At 45.6% G+C, this 26,634-nt stretch overlaps 2 protein-coding genes across 3 annotated transcripts; one reads left to right on the top strand and one right to left on the bottom strand.

The window, feature by feature from the left end:
- Positions 1 to 419: 419 nt before the first annotated feature.
- Positions 420 to 7,367, top strand: PPM1M (protein phosphatase, Mg2+/Mn2+ dependent 1M). Its single transcript, XM_041464444.1, has 10 exons — positions 420 to 491; positions 523 to 678; positions 1,276 to 1,530; positions 2,021 to 2,133; positions 3,105 to 3,189; positions 3,484 to 3,602; positions 4,012 to 4,075; positions 5,236 to 5,343; positions 5,537 to 5,685; positions 6,071 to 7,367. Exons 1-10 carry the CDS (start codon positions 435 to 437, stop codon positions 6,213 to 6,215), a joined length of 1,251 nt encoding a protein of 416 aa, XP_041320378.1. The 5' UTR covers positions 420 to 434; the 3' UTR covers positions 6,216 to 7,367.
- Positions 7,368 to 8,132: 765 nt separating this feature from the next.
- WDR82 (WD repeat domain 82) lies at positions 8,133 to 26,558 on the bottom strand. Of its 2 annotated transcripts, XM_041460950.1 has the most exons (11): positions 26,189 to 26,558; positions 21,236 to 21,333; positions 18,331 to 18,397; positions 18,042 to 18,141; positions 14,806 to 14,922; positions 13,896 to 14,051; positions 13,702 to 13,771; positions 11,774 to 11,916; positions 10,760 to 11,598; positions 9,810 to 10,064; positions 8,133 to 9,768 (listed from the first exon to the last, which is right to left on the bottom strand). In XM_041460950.1, exons 1-9 carry the CDS (start codon positions 26,347 to 26,349, stop codon positions 11,569 to 11,571), a joined length of 942 nt encoding a protein of 313 aa, XP_041316884.1. In that variant the 5' UTR covers positions 26,350 to 26,558; the 3' UTR covers positions 8,133 to 9,768; positions 9,810 to 10,064; positions 10,760 to 11,568. The 2 variants fall into 2 exon arrangements, with proteins under 2 accessions (XP_041316884.1, XP_041316873.1); XM_041460939.1 differs by having other exon boundaries at positions 8,133 to 10,064.
- Between the last annotated feature and the right edge of the window lie 76 nt (positions 26,559 to 26,634).

Raw genomic sequence — 26,634 nt, 5'->3', positions numbered from 1 at the left:
ACCGTCTTGGCAAAGTGTTTTGAAAACAAGGGAAGGGGGTGACCACGATTTTAGGAATCTATTGGTTTGCTGCTTTAAATGGCAGAGGGGATGGATCAGGATGGATCAGAACTCCAGCCAGGGGCTGTCCCCATGTCCTGGCCAGACCGGCATGACCCCACGGTGTTGGGATGGCACAGCGTGAAGTGCAAGGAGGGCCCACTCCCATCCAGGGACAGACATTACCAGGGCTGGAAGGAAAAGCAAGGGTGGTGTTTCTGCAATGCACTGTGTCAACAAGGAAATGGCACCGTGTGGGCTGCTGACGAGGGCTGCCTGAGGCCAGGGTGCAGGTCTCTGTGTCCTCAGCTGGGCTTTTCCCTGCTGCACATAAATGGCTTACTATTTCAGTCAACAGCAGAAAGATCCTTGAGTTTGAAAAGGGAGCAGGGAGCATGGGGCTGGAAAGGAGGGGCAAGGTGCAGCTGTTTGCAGGGGCTGCAGAGCAGCCAGCACAGCTGGCTGGGAGCAGGAGAGGTGCAGTGTGTCCCCACACCTTACTGGAGTGTTTGCAGGGTTATCAATGCTGACAAGTCGGAGTTCAATGAGGACCAGGCCGCCTGCTGTCAGATCTCTGTCCGGAGGAGAGAGCCAGGCCTGGAGGAGGATGAGGAATGGCTGATCCTGTGCTCCACACAGGTATTGCCCCCAGACAGGCTGTGCTCACCCTGCTGCCAGCCTTTTGCTGCCACCCAAGGGCACAGGTTCAGGATTGCTCCATCAGTCCTACATGCCCACATGATGAAACACTTTCTTGGATGTATTTAGGGGGCCTGTGTATCCTGTGGTCAGCCAATACATAGCTGTGTCTGTAAATGCCATTTCTGCTTCCATGAGCTGCAGCATTTGAGGTCATCCAAGCCCTTGGTGCTCTCACCTTTCCTGTCCTCCCTGTGCTTTCAAGGGCCAGTGTGTCTTGCTGTCACTTGGGCAGCAGCATGAGCTGGGCACACAGGATGCTCTCACCAGGCTCTGCTGCACTTCTTGTGAAATGGCCCCATCTGCCCTAATACAGCACATGAGGGGGTGTGGTGCAAATCCAGATGCTCAGAGTTCAGATGATGGGTCGGGCAGAGCAGCACGTGGGTATCACTTAGAGTTTGAGATTTACCAGTGGCAGGGAAGGGAAGCTGGGGTGGAAAGGTCAGGCAAAACACATACAGAGGCGTCGTGGCTCTGAGCCTGCCATCTGTACAACCTCTTCAGCCCCTGTCTTGTCCCTCTTCCTCACGGCAGTTTCTGACTGGTCACTACTGGGCGTTGTTCGATGGCCACGGTGGCCCAGACGCTGCCATCATCGCCTCCAACTATTTGCACTACTGCATCAAGCAGAAGCTGGAGGAGATTGTGGGAGGCATCACCGAGGCCCAGCCCCCCCTGCACCTCAGCGGACGCTGTGTTTGTGACAGTGACCCCCAGTTCGTGGAGGAGAAGCACATCCACGCAGCAGACTTGGTGGTGGGAGCCCTGGAGAATGCCTTCCAGGAATGTGTGAGTACCCCATGCAGGGCACCAGTCCTGCCGGCCCAGGCAGCCAGTGTGTCCCTCCCTGAGCCCTGGAAGTGTCTGCAATTCTGCTGCTCACTGAGTAAGCTGGAACATTGGGCCAAACCTTTAAATGTGCTGAGATCAGGCTGGGTCAGACCCCAAGGCCTGTGTCAGAGTTGTTTGTTGGCAGTGCTGACCCAGAGCAAAGCTGCAGTAGCTCTGAACAATTCTGTAGGGCAGAAAGGTGGCTCTTGTCACACTCACACAGCAGGTACAAGCCTGAGCTCTCCCCATCACCCTCCTAAAGCATCCATAGTCCAGGAGCAGCAGCTGTGTAGGCTGTACAGAAGCAACTTTGCCTGTTACTCTGCTGGTTTCCTGTGGCCCATCCACAGGCAGTTTTGGTTCTGGATTTCTGCTGGGAGGGATGGGACAGTGTGTAGAAAGCAGCAGCCCAGATCACGCCAATCTCCAAACTTGTTGAAACCAACAGGATGAAGTCATTGGCCAGGAGATGGAAGCTACGAACCAGACAGGAGGTTGCACTGCTCTGGCTGCCCTTTATTTCCAGGGAAAGCTCTATGTGGCCAATGCTGGGGACAGCAGGTGAGTCATAACAAAAGGGGGAAGTTGCTGGGGATGAGAGCTGGGAGTTAAGCAAGGTTTCCAGCATCTTACTGTCCTGGTTTCAGCTGAGACAGAGTTCTAGAGAACACTGTTGAAAACCACTGATGTTTGAGTTGTGCAAGCACTGCTCAGCAGCTGCTCAGAGTCAGGGACTTTTCAGCTTCTCACCCACCAGCAAGGAGGTTTGTGGGCACAAGAGGCTGGGAGGGGACACAGCTAGGACGGCTGACCCCAGGTGACCCAAGGGATGTTCCAGACCACATGGCACCATGCTCGGTGTGTGAACTGAGGGGAAAGGTGGCCTGGGGCCACTGCTGGGGAAGTGGCTTGGCATCAGTCAGCAGGTGGTGAGCAACTGCACTGTGCATCAGTTGTTTTCTATATTCTAATTCTTTTCTCATTATGACTTTCCCTCTGTTCCTGTCCTAATAAACTTCCTTTCTCTCAACTCACAGATTTTACTTTCCTTTTTCCCAGTTATCTGCCCCATCCCACTGGGTGTGGGGGAGTGAGTGAGTGGCTGTGTGGTGTTTAGCTGCCGGGTTAAACCACAGCTCTGATTTAATCCTACAGACAGTAAATGTGAAGCCCAGCCATCCCCCTCCTGCTTGGCACGAGATCTGTTAGAATAAAGGTGCTCTCATGCCTTCTGGAACAGTTTGGGGATTTCAAGGACTAAAGCTGCCCAGACACAGCCTTGGGGTGGTAATGCAGCAGCACACTCAGCCTGGCAGGTGTTTCAAAGCGAAAGGTGATTTCCCTCACTGGGCTGTGGCCCCCCTGTTCCTCTAACAGTGAGCTCGACCACTGTCAAACCAGGCAAGCACAGTTCTCTGCTGCAACAGTGCAATTGCAACGGAGTTCTTTGAAATACAGTGGCATTTTTTAACAGTTTTTGGGTACACAGCTATTCTCTGGCACAGCTGAGCTTTGCCTCTTCCCCCTTGTAGGGCAATTCTTGTCCTGAAGGACAGCATTGTGCCCATGAGCAGCGAGTTCACCCCCGAGTCAGAGAGGCAGCGAATCCAGCACTTGGTGAGTGACTCCTTCCACACATCAGACAATCCAGCTGCAAGCATCCCACTGGGCCAGAGAGGGCTTGTGGCAAGAGGACCTCCAGCATTCCTTGAAGGTCACTGTGTGGCCATAATGTCAGCTGGAACTAGCCAGGGACGGCTGGGGTAGAAATGCAGCCAACAGTCTGGGAGATGTTCATGTCCTCATTGGAACGTGCTTTCCCAGTTCTGGTCTCCATTCTGCTGCTGGGAGTGCCAGTCCTGAGGCAGAAGCAGAACCTATCCATGCTCACCCCTCCATTCCCTCCTCCAGGCTTTCCTTTTCCCCAAGCTCCTGGATGGTGAATTCACCCGCTTTGAGTTTCCACGGAGGCTGAAGGGAGATGATGTGGGCCACAAAGTCCTGTACCGGGATTACTTCATGGAGGGCTGGTGAGTCCCTTCTGCCCGAGGGCAAGGCTGCAGCACAGGGCAGCTTTACCTGCTCACACCCATGGGGAAGTGAAGGGAGAGGGGGCACATCCTGCTAGTGAGAGCAGCAGCAGGATGGTAGGGAAGGATGCTGTGAGCAGCTCTCTCCAAAGGACCATGGCCCTGGCAGGGTGGTTAGAAAACAGTCAGGATGGTCCTTCTGGCATCCACGGGCATGGGGCTGGTGCAAGCAGTCCCAAGCTGGTGCAGGTACAAGCTGGGAAGGAAGGGGAGAGTGAGGATCACCTTGCCCCACCCTCAGTTCTGTGCATGGGGACACCACAAGGGTCAGTCAGAGTCAAAATGCTCTGGCTGGGTTGTGCTATCAAGTCAGACAAATCCCAAATCAACAGTGAATTCTCTGTTCCAGGGGGTACAAGACGGTGGAGAAAGCTGACCTCAAGTATCCTCTTGTCCATGGTCACGGGAAGCAGGTAGCTTAAAGCTTTACACATTGGGAAGGCACAGGCAAATCTTCTGTGGGTCCTCAGTGTCCCTGTCTCTCATGTCACAGAGGAAGGGGAGAGTAAGGATCACCTTGCCCCACCCTCAGTGAGCTGTCTGTGCATGGGGACACCACAAGGGTCAGTCAGAGTCAAAATGCTCTGGCTGGGTTGTACTATCAAGTCAGACAAATTCCAAATCAACAGTGAATTCTCTGTTCCAGGGGGTACAAGACGGTGGAGAAAGCTGACCTCAAGTATCCTCTTGTCCATGGTCACGGGAAGCAGGTAGCTTAAAGCTTTACACATTGGGAAGGCACAGGCAAATCTTCTGTGGGTCCTCAGTGTCCCTGTCTCTCATGTCACACTCTGGGGCACTAGAGCAGACCTGGAGCTCTGGGGTTCTCCAGCACAGCACAGTCCCACAGCCTGGATACAGCAGCTTCCTTTGCTGCCTGGCTGGTGTAACCCAGAGCCCTCTGGAGCTCCCTCCTCCAGAGTACAGCAGAGCAGACAGCAGCCCCGAGGGCTTGCACACAAAAACTCAATTCAGATGAGAACCTGACCAGCTCCCACTTGGGACTGTCTCCTTTAGCTCTAGTGCCTTTCCCACAAATGTCCTCCTAGAGGAAAGGCTGAGAATGAGCCTGGAGAGGGAAGGAGGAGGCAGGGAGAAGCAGTGACTGCACCCATGCAGCATCTGCCTGCTGGGGGTGAGCAGAAAGTCCCATCACCTCTCCAGCACTACAGCCCATGTGCCACCTCCTTTACGGAGTCAGTGCAGAACCTCCTTTGCCAGAACAAAGAGACACCCCCAAACCAACCCAGCTGTCTTTCTTGCCACCTCAAACCAAGAACAGATGCCACCATGGGCCTCCTGAGGTCTGCAGCATTACCCAGAACACATGTACTAACTCCAGAGCACACCATGGGCCACATGGAGCCATTCACAGTCAGGCTGCTTCCACACCTCCATCAGGCTGTTCCTTCTGATCATTCCTCCATCTCCAAAGTCTCCAGAGGCTGTTCTGGGTGATGCTTGGAGAAAGGTCCTACAGCAACACATAGATCAGTCAGGACAAGCCACACGTCAGCCCTGAAAGGCCCCACAGCCCAGTGTTTCAATCCTGTTTTGCTTTGTTTGGGGCCAGGCTCGCCTGCTGGGCACTCTGGCTGTCTCTCGAGGCCTGGGGGATCATCAACTCAAGGTCATTGACACCAACATTGAAGTCAAACCCTTCCTCTCCTGCATTCCTAAGGTCAGTCACAGCACATGGGAATTGTAGGGTGGAATTAAACAAGCGACTCCTCTGAAGGATGCACCTTTAAAATACTTGGCAGGTCTTAGCATTTTCCTGGTCCCAGTGTGTCATGTCTCAGGGGAAGTCTTGTATCCCTGACCCCTCTGTTACATTGAAGGAATTGTCACAGATTTACTCCTCTGCCTTCCAGGTGAATGTATTTGACTTTGCTGTGCATGACATTAAGGAAGATGATGTCCTCATCATGGCAACTGACGGCCTTTGGGATGTTCTGTGCAACGAGGAAGTGGCCCATGTGGTCAGGAATTTCCTTGCAGAAAACAGGACAGATCCTCAAAGGTAATACCAGCTTTGCCTTTGTTTTCCCTTCCAAAGAACCTGGTCAGACCTAAAGCAGGCTGAGATCCCACTGCTTCCAGGTCAGCTCTGGCATGACCACTCTTTTCTGTGACTTTGGAAACTGCCTTCTAATCTGTTCCCATCCTAAAGTAACAATTACAAAACTGATGTCCTAAAAAACCTTATTTTGGTAACATAAAGCCACATCTCAATGTTGTACATAAGAATAGTTGCTGTATTAGCCCTTGCATTTTTCTACCCACAGGTTTTCAGAACTGGCCAAGTGCTTGGTATTAAAAAACCTTATTTTGATAACATAAAGCCACATCTCAACGTTGTACATAAGAATAGTTGCTGTATAGCCCTTGCATTTTTCTACCCACAGGTTTTCAGAACTGGCCAAGTGCTTGGTATGCAGGGCAAGGGGAAAGAAGAAAGGCCACCAGTGGATGCTGGATGACAGCCACGAGGCATCCTACGATGACATCTCTGTATTTGTCATCCCACTACACAACAGGGAAGAGGACTGACTGTCAGGATGACACACAGCATCTCTGTGTTCCCTTACTGTGATGCCATTCTGCATCGGCCTGAGACTGAGGGACTTCTGCTGCACACGTGTACGCTCTCTTCCAGCAAAACCATTTGCAGTGGAACCTGAATTGCACAGCCAGCACTTGGCACAGGGTGAACAAGATTAGCTCCTTAACAACATGCAAGAGAAGCACAGTGGGCAACAAATCACTCCCCTTTCTCATTGCTGGACCAAGGAGAACCTGCAAAGGGGGCCATGCAAACCAAAGGGCACTTTTCCTAAGATCTTTGTGGTACAGTGACACTCAAATCCATATTTCTACTGATCCCTCTCCCTTTTTAATATTGAACAATAAGGATCAATTGAGATCCAGCCAGTCTGAAGAGCTGGCTTTTAATCAGACTTGAACCAAGCCGAACTGGATGCATAAGCTAAAGCATCTCTCGTATCCATTTGCTGTAACGTGAGATGTGCTGAAAACCTGGGAGCTGCTGCCAAGACAGCACTGGGCACGGCCGTGCCTGTGGCATGGGAATGCTGGAGCAGTAGCCCAGAGCTCTTGAGACAGTTGCCATTTGTAGGCAGCACCACAGACCCAGAGGATGTAGCCAGGTGAAGCTTCACCCTGGTGTACAGAAGCCTCCTGTGCAAAGATATGTGCCTTACTCTTATTTAAGAACACTGAAGTGTGTTAGTAACACAGTGTACAGATTTCTAACAAATCTTAATCCATACTTGCTGACACTTTCTCTATTCAGGTAATTTCTGATAGCAAAGCAGGTTTTGTAGCAGCAGCACTGATGAGAACCAAGGTGTTCAGTGCATCAGCTGATTCAGTAGAAGAGCTCCAAGTAAAATAAAACCGGTTTGTTGCAATTTGTCTGCAGTGCTGAATTTCAAGCACTTATTCCAGCAGAAACACAGTGCAGCAGACATGCCAGAGTTGTCTTAAACTCTGAGGATCTGCTTCCCAGCCTGTTCATTAGCCAGGCAAATTCAGGTCTGGACAAGCTTCCCATCTCCCCAAGTCCCCACTTTGGTTTTTATTATTACACAGGTTCCAGGATTCCCTAGAGAAGCAGCCAAACCCCAGTGTGCATTTAAATTCCACAAGGATTAAAGTCCAAATAAAAGTACTTTGTTTTTTTCCCATGCATCTTACTGTGGTGTTATTCCTGTTGGGGTTTTACATAGATCTGGGCTGGAGGAAAACAGCCTCAGAAAATGACTGGGGAGTTTTTGGTTTTAATTTGTCTTTGCTTGTCACCAGAAGCATCCCCTTACCAGAGCTGCTGCAAGAGCTTGGTGTTGAAAGATTATTTCCAGCAGTGGGAGGAAATTCCCCCCAGGAATGGGGCAGCATTCTCAGCTATCTGCTCATGGTTTAAGCAAGGGGTAGAATAAAAACCATTTCTCTCCAGCTTCACTTTCCCTCCATCCTCTTAAGTTTGACCTGAAAACAATGCACATGAGGATTAACCCATGGTAATGATACTGGCTGCTGTCCTCCCTTCAGCAGCTGTAACACATTTATATGCGTTAACTGTAATGACCCAAGATTCCTGTTTCTCAAATTCAGAAAGTTATTTTCTCACCTCGCTGAGAAAGAGCTCAGCTCTTCCATCCAGACCACAGGCTGCTGTGAATACCTCTTTACCTAGGGCACCATAGCTCCATAAGTAGCTGTCACAAGGCTTCCCTATCCTGATGCTTTCATAGGCCAAAAAAACCCTCTTAAAATGGGCAATTTATGGAGGGGTAACTTCAAAGAACCACAATTTCCACTACAGAATTTCTGACTCTCCAAAACAAAGGGAGATATTAAAAAATGGATGAGTTTAACATTCCCCCTCTAAGAAACCAGCAAGTTGTATCACACTGGACAAACGCAGAATTTACAGCACTCAAGTGGTCTCTCTACAAAATATTTATTGGTCACAGCCACAACATTGAATTCTCCACATAGGCAGTATTTTGTGACAAAGCATAATTTGACTTTACGTATTTACACTCACTGGCAGATACCACCGAGGAGTCCAACTCCCTACAGCAGCTCACGACCAGAGACCAGTTTCTGAAAGGCTCACCAGGTTCCTGCCCCTGACCCAAAACCAAGGTGAAGTCTCTTAAAGTGCTAAAATAGCCAAGAGGCATTGGAAAAAGATACCCTGCTGCTTCCAAATTAGTCACTCAATCGCTCCTGCACCCTCCAAAGCACAAAGGGACTGGGGCACAAATCCAGGACCTGTGAGCTTCAATAAAATAATAAAAATCTTTCAAGACTGACTTGGAGAATGGCACCTGAAATCTTCTACAGCCCAGGCAGATGCGCTCAGCCACCACACTGCTTACTCAAGAGGTGGGCTCTTGAGTCTCATTTCCCCCTTGTTCAGAAGAAAGGTCTTTACATCCCAAAGAACATGGGGATGATTTACATGTCAGATTTGGAGGGGGGATGCTGTTTGCTGCTTGGCCCCTCTGTCAGACCTGGGAAGGCTGTTTTTCATCAGATCTGTTTCTCAATAGCTGGCAGCCCTAAAGAACACAGGAATTGCAGCCCTGGGACTCCTACAGAAGCACGTAGAAGCTGAAAGCTAAAAGCTTTATTCACCGTTCCTGTCCAAATATCTGAAACACACAATCCTCAAGTTCCCTGACAACACTTGGCACATTCCCCTCTTTTAAAGCCAGATGGAAAGCATTCCATGCTACATCAACAGAGATGTCTCTGCCTCTGTGGGTGGCAGTGGGCCCTGGGAAGGCACTCAGCTGCCACCCTGAACGGAGAACTAGTGCATGAGCCTGAACATCCCTCTTCACTCCAGAAAACCACTGATGTGCTTGTGTGTGTATCCTCCTAAACCATTCCTCTGGTTCCCTTTTCCTTCAACATTCCATGCCACAACACACCATGTTTTACAACACTGCAAAGAGAAGAGAGCTGAACAACAACCTCTAGACAAGCGCTCAAAACCACATTAAGAGAGAGCTTTTATAGAATAAAAGACTTCCAAATGCTTCCCTGTCAAAAGTAACAAGGAATATGGCCGGAGGCTATCTGTTCACTTCCTCAGGCAAAAGACTCGAAAAACCTCAAAGAGAATTTACAACTGGACGCTGAAGTTGGACTGTTAAAACACACTACAAACCCCAAATATCTGTATTTTACAAAGCACTGCAAATACCAATGAAGGTAAAATAGCACCAAACAGCCTGAAATGCAACACTGCTGAGTTAAAGTGACTGAGGCCCAAGAAAACTACCTCCTTTTGCACAGGGCAGCATTATTTATAGGCGATGGTGGGACATCACAGAAGAGGGGTGGCATGAACCCCTCATCTGCATCTCCAGCAGCAGGCCTGTGTGGCAGAGGGAAAGCATCCATCACCCTGCTGGAGGGTGGCAAACTCACATCGCAGACCTGTGGTTAGAAATGCCCCGTGTGGCAGCAGCAGCAGAGCCACAACCACAGCACAGATCGAGCACCACGGTGTGAGCCTGCCCCGTGTGGGCAGTGCTCCTGCACTGCCACAGGCGAGTGCTGCAACCTGAATGGAACCAGCAGCGCAGAAATGCTCAGTGCTGCAACCTGAACGGAAGCAGCAGCGCAGAAATGCTCAGTGCCTGTCCCCAGCTCTTAGCACAGCACCTTTCCGTGGACAAGGACTGGGAGGGGACTAAAAAACAAGCAAAACAGAAAGAGCTGTTCTACAAGGCATTTACTTTTCCAGGGAATCATAATGTGAACAGTATACAGCTGAGATGAACTTTGCTGTAACAGAGGAACATCAGGAAACTGACCCAAGGAAAACGCTCCAGCATGGTTTGCCAGAATGTAGTGGCCCTGGAGAGCAGAGAGAACATGCCTGTTACTGTCTTGTCACCTTGCCAGCTTTTCATATTTATGAGCAGGGAAGCACAAGTGACTGGGCAAGGGAAAGAACAGACTTCCCAAGCACAACCCCAAGTGTGTTTGGAAAGGCAAGAATACAGTGAACACTACATTTCTGCCAGGCCTGTCCCAGCTTGCTGGTGAATGCATCCCATTGAAGCAGCATTTCAGGAAAAAAAACCTGGAACTGGGCTTGAAGACCAACCAGCCAGCTTTTCAGTGCTACAAGCCCCTGAGGCAGGAGAGCATGTCCCTCCCCATCTCTTTGCAGGGGCATTCCTTGGAACAGGGCCACAGCAAAGCAGAGTCAGCACAGTCATGCCTAAGATTTTTAAAATTCATTTCTGAAGTTTCCATCTGACAAAGGATGCATTGCTCTTTTGAAGCTATCACCAAAAACCTGCAGACCAGTGCCAAACTGTGTGATGGACTATACATGTCAGTTTTACCAACAAAGGGATACCAGTCTAAGCCTGCTGTGGGATAAATTTCATGGAGCTTATTTACAGACCAGGGGGTGGAAAACTGCATCGGTGAAAGTAAACAGCCTAGACACCTCACATTACTGGCCCACATCATATTCTTTTATATCTAAAAGTAAAAAAATATGGCCCATTCCCACTGCCCACCCACCCCATGATATTTACAAGTAAGATCAGCCAAGATGGTACATAAGGAAGATACACAGGCAGACTGTGCTCTCAGTCTCAGTGTGGTTTCTCCATCTTCTGCTGACAGACTCCTTTATTGCTCGGGACACTGGCTGGACCTCAGCAGTGCTGTCTGCACCTCCAGGATGTTGACACAGCAAACAGCAGGGCAATCTCTGACAGTGGATGAAACCTGTGCAGTTGCACACTAAATTGCCAAAAAAAAGGATGACAAGATGTATGAGGTACATTCACAGCTACCCACACTTCTGGTGCATGTTCCACTGCAAGAGAATCCAGCATCTGCCGTTGAAAACTGTCAGTGTTCACATTTGGCACAGAAGTATTTGCATCTGTGGACTGCAGTGAAACCAGAGATCCCAGACGTTAAAAACATGCACTTATGGAAAGCAACTGCAGGCTCCACATTGGAACATCAACAGCCTTGTGCATTTACAGCAGGAAAACACATAATTACAGCTTTAAAAAATGCCACCAACATTTTGTAGATAAAACAGACTTCACGGCTCTAAGAAATAACACTGTGTCAGTTCCATCTTAGGCTAAAGCCTGCTGGGCATGGACTGGCAGGTAAGAGCTTGTAGCATACTGCTTCTTGAGTGTGCCAGGAGGCCAAGAGGAGCAGTCCTCACAACGGAATGCTGTAGATAAAGGTAAGACATGGAAATACGCAGGAACAGGAACACAGTCTGGGAGATGTAGGCAATTCCAAAACTATGCTTGCAAACTTGCTTGTGCTGCTGTTAGCAGTATGGGGCCACCTGACAGCAGCTGCAGCGTAGGAATTAGTCGTCGATAGTTGGCAACCAGAAGGCCTAGAGAGGAAAGAAAACATCTTTTCACAGCAGAACTCAAATCTCTCCTACAGCACCCTGTAGGAGCTGCCACCTTCTGCAAGCACGCATGAGAAGCACTGAGACTTGTCAGATTAATCTCTGGAAGGGTCAGCACCTCATGGAGCTCAGAGGAATTTAAAGCCCATTTCCTTACCATATTGGAACATGCACTAGCGAAAGTCATGAATTTTGGATTGAACTGCAGACAGGTTATAGGACCTGTGTGTTTTCCATCTAGAACAGCCACCTTCATCCCACTTTCTCCATTCCAAACATGGATCTTCCCATCCTCTGAACCTGAAGGTAGGAGTGGAAAACAAGATATGGAAGATGCACTGGAGAGGTCAGCAAAAGAAAGGAAGAACATCTTTTTCTGTCAGAACTTTAGGAACAGGCAGGTCTCAACTTCATAACACAACCTTTAACATTCTCCAAGTGTCACGAGGGCATGTACAAAACATCACAGAGTTGAAACACCTATATCCAAACAGCAAGTTTGTATCTTTGCACTGCAGAGACTCAACTACACAACAGGGCAACACTATTCAGGCAAAGATGTTAACTACTGTCACCCAGTAAGAAAGGAGATCTGACACCTCCAGCTGTGGAGGAGAGACCCTGGCCAACCTGCACCAAGGTGCAGAGGCCAAGTGCTGGGGAAAGAGTCATTGTTCACACAAGTTCTCAGTTCAGACGCAGGTAAATGCCTCACTCAGTGGGCACAGAATCAAACCAAAGCCTTTACCATGGAAGGGAACCAGATTTCAATGCACTAAGCCAAATATCAGAAGGTCCCCTGGAAATATGGACTCGCCACATTACTATAATGGAACAAGTTTTTCACTTTAAAATTACATTTTTCAAACTCTCAGGCTGAGAAGTTTATATTTTTATAATTCAGTTCTGCTTTAGACTAATTTTAAATAGGACTCCTAATAAAAACGCAAAGCATTTTCTTCTGCTTCTGTATTTAGGTCTGCAGCCTTTCAGGAAAAAAATTAAGAAGCACAGGATGCAACTTAACCATATGTAAAAACTGAACAGGAATAAGTGATTTGGAACTTCTACTACTGTTTTAATTTGGAAGAGCACAACAGGAAGGTAAGTATATGCAATAAAGTGCTCTCCAGGGACAAACTAAACAAAAACCCCACCCTTCTTCTCTGCAATCAGGAAGTTCTCAGCCAGAACAAAAGAAAATAAGTTTTGCCAAGACCATCACTCATACAAGAAAAATGAGGATCTGGATATCAAATTACCACAAGGTTAAACATATTTGATATATCAGCCACAGAAATATAAAGAAGAAAATATAAAGTTCTAGGAAGGAGCAGCACCAGCCAGACTCATCTGACTTGCGTCCAAAGTTCCTGTTGGGCAGCAGGTGACTGAAGGGCTCATTGTGGGGTGCCCAAGGTGCAACGTCAGGCTGTACAGGAGTTTCAGGCTGATTTTCTCCACCTGCTTCCCTCAGGAGTCCATCTTGCAGAGGGCCAGGGGAATCATACACTGGGAGCCACCATACTGATGCCTACAGCTTCTATCAAGGGTTAAGAGCTTGTTCCACAGACATGGGGATTTACAGGAGCCACATGAACAAACTGCAGCTGCCCCAGAACGTCACCAGTGAGAACAGCCCTGGGGGTGTACAAATGCACCAAGCTGCAAGACCAGTCACCCAAGCACAAACATGTGCTTTGGTCATCAGGAAACAGGGGACGGCCACAACACAGCCACAAAACGCTGTGAGGCAGCACATGAGGGCGTCCTAGCCACAGGGAGAGGACCACTAACAAACTGTGTGACCAGTTTTCCCACACTACAGCAGTTTCCTGGTTTCTTAGCTGTTTTGGAACAGCATTTATATATAGGAAAAGAAGAAAAGACTTCTTGCAGGCTTTTTTACGTTTCAGTCTAGAGAACACTGAGCAATCTAACAAAACAGAACACTGCCAGTGCAAAGAAAGCTTACAGCTGCATTGTATTATTTAAATACATTCTGTTTCCCAACAGACACAGCTTTAGCCCTACATAACACGGCTAATTTCAGAGCACTGAAATTCTTGCCAAGAATTATCTTACCTATCATGATGAACTGAGAGTCTGGTGTGAATGATGCCTCCAGCGTGACAGCCTTACTATTGTTATAACCCTATGGCACAAAACAGGAGAATATGTAGTATAGAGTGTGTCCACAGCAATCTCACAACCAAAGGGCACCTGCTCCCCAAACTAACACCAGGTTTTCCAGCAAGTACCAGAGGCAGCAGGCTCACCCCAAACGTGTGCAAGACAGCTCCTTTGAAGGCGTCGATCAGCCGAATGAAGCCGCCGTTCGTGGAGATGAGGATGAGTTTCCCATCATTGCTGAACTTCAGGCCTGTCCACTCACACGTTCGGTCATATTGCATCTTAAACGTAGCAAATGGCCCCTGCAGAGAGAAAATGGGAAACATGAGCAAGACTGTTTGCTCATAATCCTGTTAACAACAATCTACTTTTAACCTTAGCACAGGAAAACAGCTTAGATTTTGTAAAAGAAAATCCTTAGCCCTAAGATACCAAAAGACAGTGTCAAGGCAAACATACCTCTCCATGTATAAGTTGCAACATATGAATCTAGTTTCCTAAACAAAAGAAGAGTGCAATAGGCTGTTTCAATCCAACAGTTTCATACTCCACCACAATCAACAGCACAAATTACATTAAGGTAGGAACAGGTTTTCAAACAAGGCTGCTAAATGAAGTTAGAGAAAGAATTTGAGGCAGTGTAATCATCGTGAGTTTTGAGAACCATGGACCTAACTATGCTCAGTGCTTATTCAGTTCAGCTGACCAAACCAGTACAGTTTCCTTTGAAATTTCCATCCTTTCTGACAGTCCTGGCTCAATCTTTGCCAGTGTTCTTCCCAATAAGCAGAAAGGAAAGAAAGGCCAAAACCACAAAACAAAGAGCCTGAACTGCAGTTTGGAGCAGGTTCAAGTGTTAGCACTTGAACATGGGTTAAGAGTGTACCTCAGGATTTGTATCTCTGTCCATGAGATGTGTGTTTACTGAGAACTCTCTGGATGCCAAGGAGGCACCTAGACAGCAAGCTCGAGTACAAAAATCCAGCCCCTCAGCACCAAGTTTAGATTACTTCTTGCAAGATAAAAGCTGTAAAAAGGCAAGTCAGGGTACATCACCTTGTCAAAAGAACGGAGATCATAAAGCTTCACCATTTCAGAATTGACTCCAGCAGCAAAAATCAACCCTTCTGGGTCAAAAGAACACACTGGCTTCCCTTGGAGATGCATTAAACCCTAGAAATAGAAATAACCAGAATTATTTTGCAAGACTGATGCTCACATTTCTACCTCCTCTCTTTGAGTGAGCAGAACAGCACACGAGGGGTGGAACAAATTAATTTCAATTGTAAATAATGAGGTTTTACAAAGGTTCAAAACTCGGCTTTCTCAACTTTAGGTCATCATGTAATTTGCTTCAGTGACAAAGTTTACACCAAAACAAATCAAAAACTCATTAAAGGTGTCAGGCACTCCAAAAGTCCCCAGAGAAGGGAGGCTCATGTGGCTGTGTTAATAACCATACCAGGCAGCACCACAAAACACTGCTGCTGGGATCAACAGCAATGCTGTACCACTTATGGCTGCACAAGAGGGAAAAAAAAAGTACTTTGAAAGCAAGGGAGTATCACTGCTGAGCTTTACATGCTTGTTTAATGAAACCTCATACCTGCTGGAAGCCAACAGACTTTACATATGTTATAGATATGTACTATAATATTGCTCTTTGCAAATATTAAAATGAATACTGTATGTATTATGTTGGAAAGTTATGCTGTATTAAGTAGTGCTAAATTATTGTGTATTAAGTTATGCTCTTTTAAGTAGTGCTGTAATAATCTCTTTTAAGTAGCATGGTAAATATAGCTATAGCATAATATTAAAATAGAAACTATGTGATGTAAGATACTTTTTGTAACTAGCTCAAGGAATGGAAAAGATAGTCAAGAAATTATTCACATTATCCTATCTGGATAGAGATAACAGCAACAGACACCAAGATCCCAAGAGAAGAATTATTGCTTCCTTATCGAGAAAGCTCAGACTTTGAGGAACCAAGAAGACTGATTTACAAGATTGGGGGGGTGGGGGTGAGGAAAGCTAAAATTAAGCAGAAACACCCCAGTTTGAAAGGAATTCATGAATCATGTATGAGATCTATGAATATGCAATAGGCTATTATTTTTAAGGGGTAATCCTTTGTTAGCAAGGTGTGCTTTGTGGCAGTGCCAGGCACCCCTGGACATCAGTAATCCTTTGGTTTTTATTGTTTCTTATTGTCCTAATTTTTATTAGTATTTTCATTACTATTAAGTAGCATGGTAAATATAGCTATAGCATAATATTAAAATAGAAACTATGTGATGTAAGATACTTTTTGTAACTAGCTCAAGGAATGGAAAAGATAGTCAAGAAATTATTCACATTATCCTATCTGGATAGAGATAACAGCAACAGACACCAAGATCCCAAGAGAAGAATTATTGCTTCCTTATCGAGAAAGCTCAGACTTTGAGGAACCAAGAAGACTGATTTACAAGATTGGGGGGGTGGGGGTGAGGAAAGCTAAAATTAAGCAGAAACACCCCAGTTTGAAAGGAATGTATGAATCATGTATGAGATCTATGAATATGCAATAGGCTATTACTTTTAAGGGGTAATCCTTTGTTAGCAAGGTGTGCTTTGTGGCAGTGCCAGGCACCCCTGGACATCAGTAATCCTTTGCTTTTTATTGTTTCTTATTGTCCTAATTTTTATTAGTATTTTCATTACTATTAAACTTCTAAAATTTTAACAAAAGTGAATGGCATTTTTCACACATATTAAAATTGACAGGTTACTACCAGTGCTTATTTGTAATGTTACCTCTTCCTTAAGTCACATAGTAAAAAACACTTGAGAAAGTTTGTTAAAAGCCAACAAAATATGTAATCTTCTGTATCCTGACTACCAGTCTGTGCATGTTAGTCAAACATTTTTATGGACTGTATGCACACAAACAAGAACACATCTTTGATTAAATCCATAACACATTTAACAAGTTTCTGCATTTTTATTTCTTTCTGCATTCCTCTTTAGGTAAATCTAGAGATTGTACTACTTCTCTTCTTTCCCTCGTAGGTCTCTGAAGGTGAGGCAGAGAGCTCAGCCAATGCTCAGGGCCCTGGTGAGTGGGCCAGCTCTGGTTTCCCGGGAACATTCCCAGGCAGTGTGGCTGCCATCTCACGGACCAACTGAAAACTACAAGTAACATTTCTTCAACCTGTTTCCCAAACTTGGCTGGACGCAGCTTCCAGTTACAAGTCCCAGTTTTACCATTCTTACAAGTTCAGGTATTAGCATAAGTCACAGAATTGCTACTGCACTTACAACCCTGTCTCATCTGCAGCAACTTGGAGATGGAGATTCATCCCAAGGGAAACCTACATGCTGGAGTTAAAGGCATATCCCCCCAAAAAAAAAGCAGAATTAAGAAAAAATTAAGAAAAGGCTTGGTTTGAAGAACAATAAAAACATTTTATAAGAAACGTAACTTTTTTCTTTCTCTTTCATTTACAGTTCCATCACCTGGAACAAGCAAGAAGCCCTCTCTCATAAGCAAAACAGTGCCAGAGAGATGGGGATATGAGAGCACAACACTCTGTACCCAGATACCAAGACAAAACAACTCAGCACCACTAAAGGTAGAAATTCTACTTCCAATCTTTCATTCCTGCCACTGCTGCCAGTTCTTGTATTTTTCTCAGCTCTTACAAGCCTGCTTCCACTAAGAAGAGTAAAGTATTCCAGAAAAATATGTAAACAAAAACAGTTTTGCTGTCTTGCTATCGAGTCAAACCTGCTCACAAACAGTTCTGATCAACAACAGAGGTGATGCAAGGAGGTGGCAGACCATATGGCTGCTGTGTTACTTCAGATCACCAGTTTCTTCATCAAATGTAATTGCATCAAGGCACCAATTTTAGACACACACTCAAACACTCAAATAACATGAGTTCTCAAAACAGGAGGGATGCCAGCTCTGAGAGAACATCCTCTGCACATGGTAGCAGCCTGATGAACAAGCTGATGACACCAGCCCTTCTCTTGTTTCATCAGCTGTGGGTGTTATTCTTGCCCTCCCCAGTGCCTCTCCAGCAGAGACACAGGTGAGAGCAAGTGCTGTGACACAATGTGAAACACACACACACACTCTGCACAGAGATGCCTGACCCAGGCTCCTTCAGGAACATGTCAACACTAAATCAGCAGCACACACTTCTGGCAGTATTTTTAGTTTGTTACAAACACTCATCCATTTTTTATTCTTCCAACTGAAAATCCAACACATTGTGCACATGAATTCTATAACGTACCTGGCAATTTGGAGAGCGGAGATCCCAAAGACGAATAGTTTTATCCAGAGATCCAGAAATAAAGGTATCATCCACTGGAGACATTGAAAGAGCAACCACTCTGAAAGAGAAACCCACATGCATCAGAGACAAACCGAAGAAGTGAATGCAGCAACACCCACCCCAACAGTTGTGAAAAAACCCATAACTGAACTAAGCAAAAACCAGCACGAACCAAGTACAATGGAACTCAAGCCCATTACCATTCTTTTTACAATTTCTCCTGCCCTGTCCCCACGCCACATCTCACCTTTTTGTGTGCCCTGGGAAATAGCGAATATATTTGTTGTCATGCAGGGAGAGGTATCGGATTGTGTCTGAAACACAAACAAACCATAAGCTTTATTATACCACCAGCCCAAGGTTATCTGAAAGAGATCACATAGTAACTTGTTCCAAGTGCAATAGTAATCTCACCACAGTGCTTTAAGTCTGGTAATTTAATTTCAAGTAAACCTATGAAAGAGAATGAAGTTAGAAACAAACATAAACTAACTCAGTTCTTAAGCAGAACTGAAAATTAGGCAACAAGAAAAGATACTTCCCACAGTCTGGAGTCATGCTACATTTTAAAAACAACTGTCATGTGATTTATGAAAGGTAATTTCAAAGGTGCTAAAATTTAACTAGCTGCAGGTTTTATTCCATTGCTCTCACAAAATGGAGAGTATCAAATTTACAGAGTTGATGCTACCACTTTGTATTGCTTTGCAGCATGACTATTGCTCTCTTTCCTACATACACAATCAGCAAACAAATCTCCAACTAAGCAGTACACAAAGGAAATGTATAAATTCTGGCACTCAGCTAAAGATAAAACCGTAACTTCGAAGCCAGGACAAGATCATTAAAAAATTGCAAATCTCTCTTCTTTTTGTTTAATCTGACAATCAACAGCTTCACACTTTCCCTGCACTAAGCTCCAAGAAGAGGACCAAGTAATCTAAAGCTTAGTGCACTTCAAGCAACCTTAACCATAAACAGAGTAGATAAGAGCACAACATTTCTCACGTGCCAATTTTATCCTGAGTATAGGTGAACATACCAAGAGTAGCCCACAAGTCTGGAAGATGCTGTTGAGACTTCCTCCCCAAAATTAAAAAAAATTCCTTCTAAGACGAAACAATTATTAAAAGACAGAAGCCACTTTTTAATCTTTATGTGCAGACTCTGTACTGCTGGAACAACCAGTCCTGCTGAGGGTCAAGGACATTTTTACTTCTGACTCAGAAGAACATGTGCCAAGAGGATGCAACATGAACTGGGCATTTTGACAGTCAGAGGGGCTACTGTGTTCTGTATGTTTTGAAAGGTTCATTCAGCAAAAGTTTCTATCTGTGAAAAAAATATCAAGTTCTCATTGTTGCCTGAGGTTGCTCATCAAGCTGAAATCAGAGGTCTAAACCACCCTCCAGTATTTGAGAAGCAAACTGAAGCTGACTGAACGAGCTGGAAATGTGGTACAGTTCTGAAAAGCTCTAAGTGACCTGAGGTGATTATCCAAAATATAAATCCCTAATACCAGTGTCACATCCCACACTGGATAGAACCAACATGCTTCAAACTTGCTATTAGGACTCATCTCTAGTTTCCTGCAAGAAGCGTCATTACCTGCTCTCCGAAGTATCCATGCAGAATTCCATCTTCCTTTGCTAAAGAGGAAGCACTGGGCAGTTGTGCTCCTCTGTGCTCCTCGCTGCTGGCAGTGCTCTGTCCCAGGCAAGGCAGTGGCCTGTACAGTTATCTCCTGTACCGGGTGGTATCATAGACCCTCAAACTGTACAAACTACTACCTCAGCCTGGAATCAGGCAACACGAATTAAGTGCAGAGGTCTTGAGGAAATCTTCACAAGTACATTGGTAGCAACAAAGCATTCAACAGAAAAAAGCTTGCAAACAAGCACCAGCATTCCTATAGAATGTTCCTGAGGTAATTTTCCCTCCCAATACCTGCAAAACAGGTTAATACAACGCACCTTGCCCGTGACCACATGCATTAGGGACTACAGAGTACCAGGACTCCTACAGAACACACTGTTGGTTTTGTTAAGGTTACAATTTGTAACAGCAACAAACATTCTCACACTGTCTCTTTTTTTTTTTCTTCTAATTAAGTGTTCACCATAATGCTACCCTGCAGCAGGAAGATTTAAGTCTTAAGGCTTACCAGTGCTTATACACAAAATCTCAGTAATCAAAATGGCATTAAAATGCTTCATTAGATTGTTAATTATTACTTATTGTAAATTAAATAACAGCCAAATAAAAATGTGACATATGGTAATAATATAATTTAAAAAATAAGTAGGTTCTGAAACAGACTAAAAAGGCATGTGCTTCCCGTGACACTTTTAAACCTTTCACACCATTAAATCCAATTCTGGTGGAGACTTCCTTGTTCCTCTAGTTTCAGGCACAGCTTGCTCTAGTTTAACCCAGCTTCCTAACTCTTAACTTCCATCTTCTCTAAATTCACAGCTTTTGCAATTCCTTTAGTAGCCCAGCACACATCACAAAGCACCAGCATCTCTACTGTTAAGTTTCATCTGTGCAAAGGAAAAACCAAACCAAAACCTCTACTACAGAAATGATGAGTCTACAAGTCCAGTGTTAAAAGCCATTTGTTAAGTGCTGCGCTAAGAGACATGGTCACTGCAAAATTCTCAGATTTTGACTGGAACAAACAAAACCAAGACTGAGCTCGGTGAATTCCTCCAGGCTTGGCTGGAGTTGGGTTGAGTTGCCTGAAGCTGCTGCCCTCCCCTCCTCTGCAGCTGAGCTGTGTGCACCAGACAGAGCTGTGGCATTCGGCCCAGCTGCTCCTTCCACCTCACTCACATAAGAAATGAAGGTGCAGAGGCCCATGACAGCACTGACACCAACACCAACTGAAGAGCACAATGAAGAACCCCAGTTCTATCCCCCCAACAATGTTTAACCCCTCAGTTACTGCAGCAGTGAACAAACATGTAAGGAAGCTCAATGGACTAGCACCAAGCTGTGCATGAGTGCTGGACATTAATTCCTTCCCCTGCCTCCGACAGAATTCTCATCACTGAAGAGCTGCTATAACTTTTTCCCCAAATCTTTAGCTCTAATTATCCAGACATGCAGTGTATGGAGATTAATATGCTCCACTCCAGTGGATCACTTACCATCTATTTTGTTGGAGCTGTACACAACAGTGTTGGCAGCATGTGTGTATCTGATGAGGTCCACTCCATACTTCTTACTGTACAGGGTCCTCTTTGGTCTATCAGGAAAAAAGCAGAAATAATTGCACCCTCTGCAACAAAAACATCTCAAAACTCACATCAACAAGGCCTGTTCCCAATGAGGCATTACACGATTGTTTCAAGAAGTCAGATGTTTTTATACAAAGAAAAGCTTTTGTATTTTATCTTCAAACAAGGATCTTGTTGTTTCTCCAAAACTATCCCCAGGCTTGAGGAGGTAATACCTGCTAAATGCATGTGTCTCCTCCAAAAATTCCCTTTCCTATGACATCTACTGCAAAAAGAAAAGGAGGAGCTACCATAATGAGCACAGCAAGGAGCACTGCCTTACTGTGCCCTTGCCCATTCAAATCTCCCCATTCATCTGCTGCTTATTTTAGATTGAGTATAATTTGTCTTTGTTCTCTGTTACTTCAAAACCTAGAACAGGGTGTCTCGTTCATGGGGTATTAACCCAAACACCCAGTCATCTATAACAGACATAGTAACATAGGGACTTTTCCAAACTACTGCAGAATTATACTTGTATCCAATCTTAGGGAAAGAAACTTAAATTTAACATTTTGCAACAGAATGAAAAATACTAGTGCAAGGAAACACAACTGATAGAACTGGATTTCTGGGGGTCTGGTAAGCAGGTAATGCACTGCAGTACCAGAAATTCAAACTGCAGAGTAAGCTTGGAAGCAGCTGGCTAATAAGGGTACCTCACAGCAGTGGTGCCTGCTTGAGCAGCGCAAGGTCTCCACCACCCTCCTTCCCCTTTCATCTCCAGCTGAGGGAGCACGAAAGTTTCAGAGCTGGGCAGTGGAGCAGCGAGGGTACTGATCAACGCCAGAAATGCCTTCTCTTCTGGAGTTATTTTTATTCCAGAGACTCATAACTCTGGTTATTACACAGGCCCACAAAATATTTTACCCACACAACCAAAGACAAACAGCATGGGAACGGAAACAAACAGCAGGAGCACTCAAAATCAATACTGCTGCCAAGACAAAAGTTTGTCAGGCTACACCTCAGTCAAGGTACTCCTATTACACTGGACTTTTTCCTTTCTTCATTAGCCTCAACCTGACACACCCAAACAAGAGCACAAGTTGGAGACTTTTCACATCAGAACAAAACCAGACATTCATTCTTGAATATCGATTCTCAAACAGCAGAAGCCATAGGGCTTTGACTTCAAACAAACTTGCTGGGGACAAGTTCCCATGAAGTGAAAGCCAATACAGCAAGTGCAGTGAGAAGCCACACACCACCTGTACCACAGACTAAATCTCAACTGATTCTTCCCCAGTAACTCCAGCAGTGTTTTAAACTGTTCTTCAGATCCAAACATGCCACACATTGAAAAAACACACCAAATTCAAATTTTGACACACTCTAACATTATGCATGATATACTTCCTCACACTGCTTTCTGAAGTTACCTCACCCATGCTGTTGACCAGTCTGGTGGGAATAAAACCCAACAACAAATCAAGAAAAAAATTCCCAATCTCAAAATATATTATAGATATTAGATTCTCCCATGACTAGTTTGGCTTTTCCTTTTCTATTACAAGTTTAAATCTCAGAAGATCTATTTAGAATAAATTAACATAGAGAGAGACAATAAAGATCAACAGACAGACAAAAGCACATTTAGTAAAGAGAAGAAAAAAGAATTCTGTGTTCTATAAAAGGTGAAGTTTTCATGTAAACTGATACAAACAGAAGTGTGTCACTGCACACAAGACATGTTGCCAGTCAACTATTTTAAACACCAACAAGAAAAAGAAGTACTTTTAAACAACAAATCACAATCAATAAAACAATTCCAAGGTCAAGGTCAATCTGTGAAGCCCACCTACAAAAAAAAAAACAATACTGACAAAGAAAAATACAAGATCTCAGGCAAATCTGCTACAAAGATGAAACAAAACACAGGCAAGGTTTGCAATATCATTCATGCCTCGGTTTGAATCACTGCTGCTGTGGGTAAAACATCACCACAACCAGGAAGGCGGGTGTGCCCAGCAAACACCACAGACCAGCAGCAGTCCAGATCTGTCACTTCATTTGTTTCAGTAACTCACAACTGATACACACGAAAACACAAGCTAAACCTTTACTGGAGCATCATTCTACCACAGCAGGGTCACCAGTGTGCAGCCAGGCTGTTCCCAGCCTCAGGGATGGCTGTACATCCCAGCACACAACTGCCCTGCAAGTTCTCACAACCCTTCCTCAAGTCCACACAGACTCCAGTGAGCCTCTTAGTCATGCTGCTGAGCCAGCCCACGTGCAGGGATTTGGTGAGGCAGGATGGGTTAAAAACTTAGTAACAATTTAGTTGTTTGCACACTTTGAAATAGAAATGGAATCTCAGGACCAAAATTATTGGATGCCCATGTCAGTTGCCCATGCCCAGAACAATACATGATAAGGAGATAATCTTGTCCTGTCAGCCCTTGGCTACAGAGCATTGTTCCAACTGTCCTGACACTGCCAGAAGCTGAAGTTCACCAAGATGGGGTTGGGCACACTCTCAAAGCTGAACAACACATTTCAGTGTGGCAAAACAAACCAAACTAGGTGAGGATACTCCTAAAGTAGAACCAAGCAGCTTAATTCTACCAGCATTTTAATTCTACCAGCAGAACTGCTCATTAACAGAGGACACACACCAGATTTTCCCACTTTTACACAGGGAAAGGCATTAATTTTCAGGCCATTTAATGAAGTAGGATATCCTGCACTGAACCCCAGTAAGCAGGACATTTCATTTCCTCCTGGCCATTATATCCATGCAGATGAGAGTTACAGGCTCTTGAAATTGTGATTCATAAGGAAAAATAAACCAACTACAAGCCTGAAACTGCCATAACAATGATCACTCAGAGATCTGAAATATCATCTTCACACGAATTTCAAGTGACAAAGTAATTCAAAATAAAACTTTCCAGGTTAGAGAACAAGTGAGTCCTGCATCCTTAGCTACCCTTAAAAATGACAGCTACACTTTTAAGCCAGTTGATAGTGCATGAGAAGCTTTCAAATAATTTTTAAATTTTATAACCACCAGAGAACTGCATCCTGACACAGAAGTTACCTTGAAACTACTCTCATTGCCATGCAGCACTGCAGTAGAGGACCACTGATCTACATTTAACTTAATTAAAGCAAACCCTCTGACTATAAAGCACATCAGGATTAGATGGAGACAGGAATGGAAGGGCCAAATGCCTCCCAACCCATCAAACTATTCTTTCCAAGTTTGAAAGGGGAAAGGCAATCAATACCATCTGCATTAACATCACTCAGCCCTGCTACTACTGTATGTAATTAAGATCTGGGATACGATCCATGGCACAATCCATATGTATAGAGTTACCTGTTCTTACATAAATCAGAATTAAATATTTTCATGTCAGAGTTCATTCTAGCAGACGGGGAACACCAACAACTTACAATGTGTAAAGCAATCAAACTACACAGAAGTCTAAAATAACAGAATAGGTGTGCCACCAAATAAAGAGAATATGTGGGAGGCAATCTTTCCTCCCAGCAAATATGATGTCTTGGTCTGCTTGGAAAAGCAGGAGGGTTAGGAATACCTAGTTTACTAGAAAATATATACAACACTGACATATCTCTGTCTTGACACTCCCAAGCCATTTCTTTTTCATTCCCACATTACCTGACCTTTCTATTCCCTGTCCTATAATACACACACTTGTTTTACTTTCACATTCGGTGTGGACATGATGCTTTGTAAAGTCCTGACTTTACAAAAAACCAACAACCTCAGAACTACATCTCTACACCAGTAAGCACACGTAAAACTTAAAACCTGAAGGAGTTTAAAGCAGACAAATGAATACTTGTATAGAGTGTGAGAAAGAGAAAGTACAGAGAAAGATTTTAATGGCATAATGACACCATTTGGCTCAAACTGTTCCAACTCTCATAGACTACAAACTCCCTTGGTGTAGGTTTCCATCTTCTGAACAGGAGCACCAGATCTCAGGAGCTCTGCAAATTTCTGAGAGTTTATCCAAAAATCAAGATGAGCATCATATGATCAATGGTAGAAGAAAGATAAAACTGGACAGTTAAATGAGAAACAGAAACACACCCTCAACTCATTACCCCTAGGTAACAGAAATCAATCAATACCCTGATCGATTACATATAAACAGACAGTGTTTGAAGACACAGGGAAATCACACTGTGCTTTACAGACAGGGACACAACTAGAGAAAATGATTCAAAACACAGAGGATCACGTTTGCCTGCAGCGATCCAAGACACCACTTAGGAACCGGGTTTTATGGAAAACATCATCAGGTTATTAGAGTTGTAGTGATACACGCCACACCATCTGCACCTTTTGGCTTAAAGCATTTGGCAAAGAAGTTGGACTCAAATGAGGCATTAAAAGGACACATCTGCACATTGATCGCAACAACCACTTCTCTACTAATTAGCGAGACTTGAGCCCAGAGAAGCCCGAGAAGTCAGTTCCATACCTGCAGCAACCCCGAGACCTGGAAATTTGGCCAGACGTTGAACCCTTTAGGCTTAGCAACTGTTTAACTCTCACAGAAGTGAACTTTCGCTTACACTCAGGAAATGATCACCACTGTCTCCAGCCTACCAAGATAACAAGTACACCCGCAGAGCAGGCAAACCCACGCTGCTGCCATCACTGCCGCTGGGATTCTACTCAGAAGCCTACGCTGAAAAACAACTGGAGAGAAGCTCAAGCTGAAGCTCACCGGCCAGATCTGCGGGCACAGCTTGTCCCTAAAGGCCACCGTGGGCAGTCGCCCCTCACGGCCCCGTGCCCAGCCCCCGAAGGCCGCAGCCCCCAGCCCCGCCACTCACTTGCCCTCCTGGCAGTCGTAGAGAACGATGGAGTCATCGTCGCTGCTGGAAATGACGGTCTCGCCGTTGGGGCTGAAGTCGAAGCAGTTGATCTTGTCCGAGTTCTCGCGGAAGACCTTAGCCACGCGGAAGCTCCGCAGCACGTTGTCCGTCAGCTTCATCCCGCCCGCCGGGCCGCACCGAGCGAGGGCGGCGGCGCTGAGGGCAGCCGGGCGGGGCTCCGGGCGGTGGCGGGAACGGCCGGGCCGGGCGGGGCGGGGCGCTCAGGGGCGGTGAGGGGCCGCGGGGGCCGGCGGAGGGCGGCGGGCTCGGCGCGGTCAGGCCGCGGAGAGGCGGCTCCCCCTCATTGTGTCCGCCATCTTGCGGCTCCGGCGGCGCCGCGCGGGACACCCTGGGAGCGGGGGGGGGGCCCCGCGCCTGCGCAGGGGCTGCTGGGATGGGGAGGG

The sequence above is a fragment of the Pyrgilauda ruficollis genome, unplaced genomic scaffold (assembly GCF_017590135.1).
Source record: "Pyrgilauda ruficollis isolate IOZ18807 unplaced genomic scaffold, ASM1759013v1 scaffold10, whole genome shotgun sequence".
Lineage (NCBI taxonomy): Eukaryota > Metazoa > Chordata > Aves > Passeriformes > Passeridae > Pyrgilauda > Pyrgilauda ruficollis.
Note: the sequence above shows the minus strand (reverse complement) of the source record. Positions and strands in the feature narration are given on the sequence as shown.

Coding starts and splice junctions, on each gene's coding strand:
- PPM1M (XM_041464444.1), top strand. CDS start 435: ATGGGGCTGGAAAGGAGGGGCAAGGTGCAGCTGTTTGCAGGGGCTGCA. Junction 679..1,275: donor TGATCCTGTGCTCCACACAG/GTATTGCCCCCA, acceptor TCCTCACGGCAG/TTTCTGACTGGTCACTACTG. Junction 5,686..6,070: donor AACAGGACAGATCCTCAAAG/GTAATACCAGCT, acceptor TTCTACCCACAG/GTTTTCAGAACTGGCCAAGT.
- WDR82 (XM_041460939.1), bottom strand. CDS start 26,349: ATGAAGCTGACGGACAACGTGCTGCGGAGCTTCCGCGTGGCTAAGGTC. Junction 21,334..26,188: donor TACGACTGCCAGGAGGGCAA/GTGAGTGGCGGG, acceptor TTTTCCTGATAG/ACCAAAGAGGACCCTGTACA. Junction 11,599..11,773: donor CTAGTGCATGTTCCAATATG/GTAAGGAAATGG, acceptor TTTCCTCTCTAG/GCCTTCTGGTTGCCAACTAT.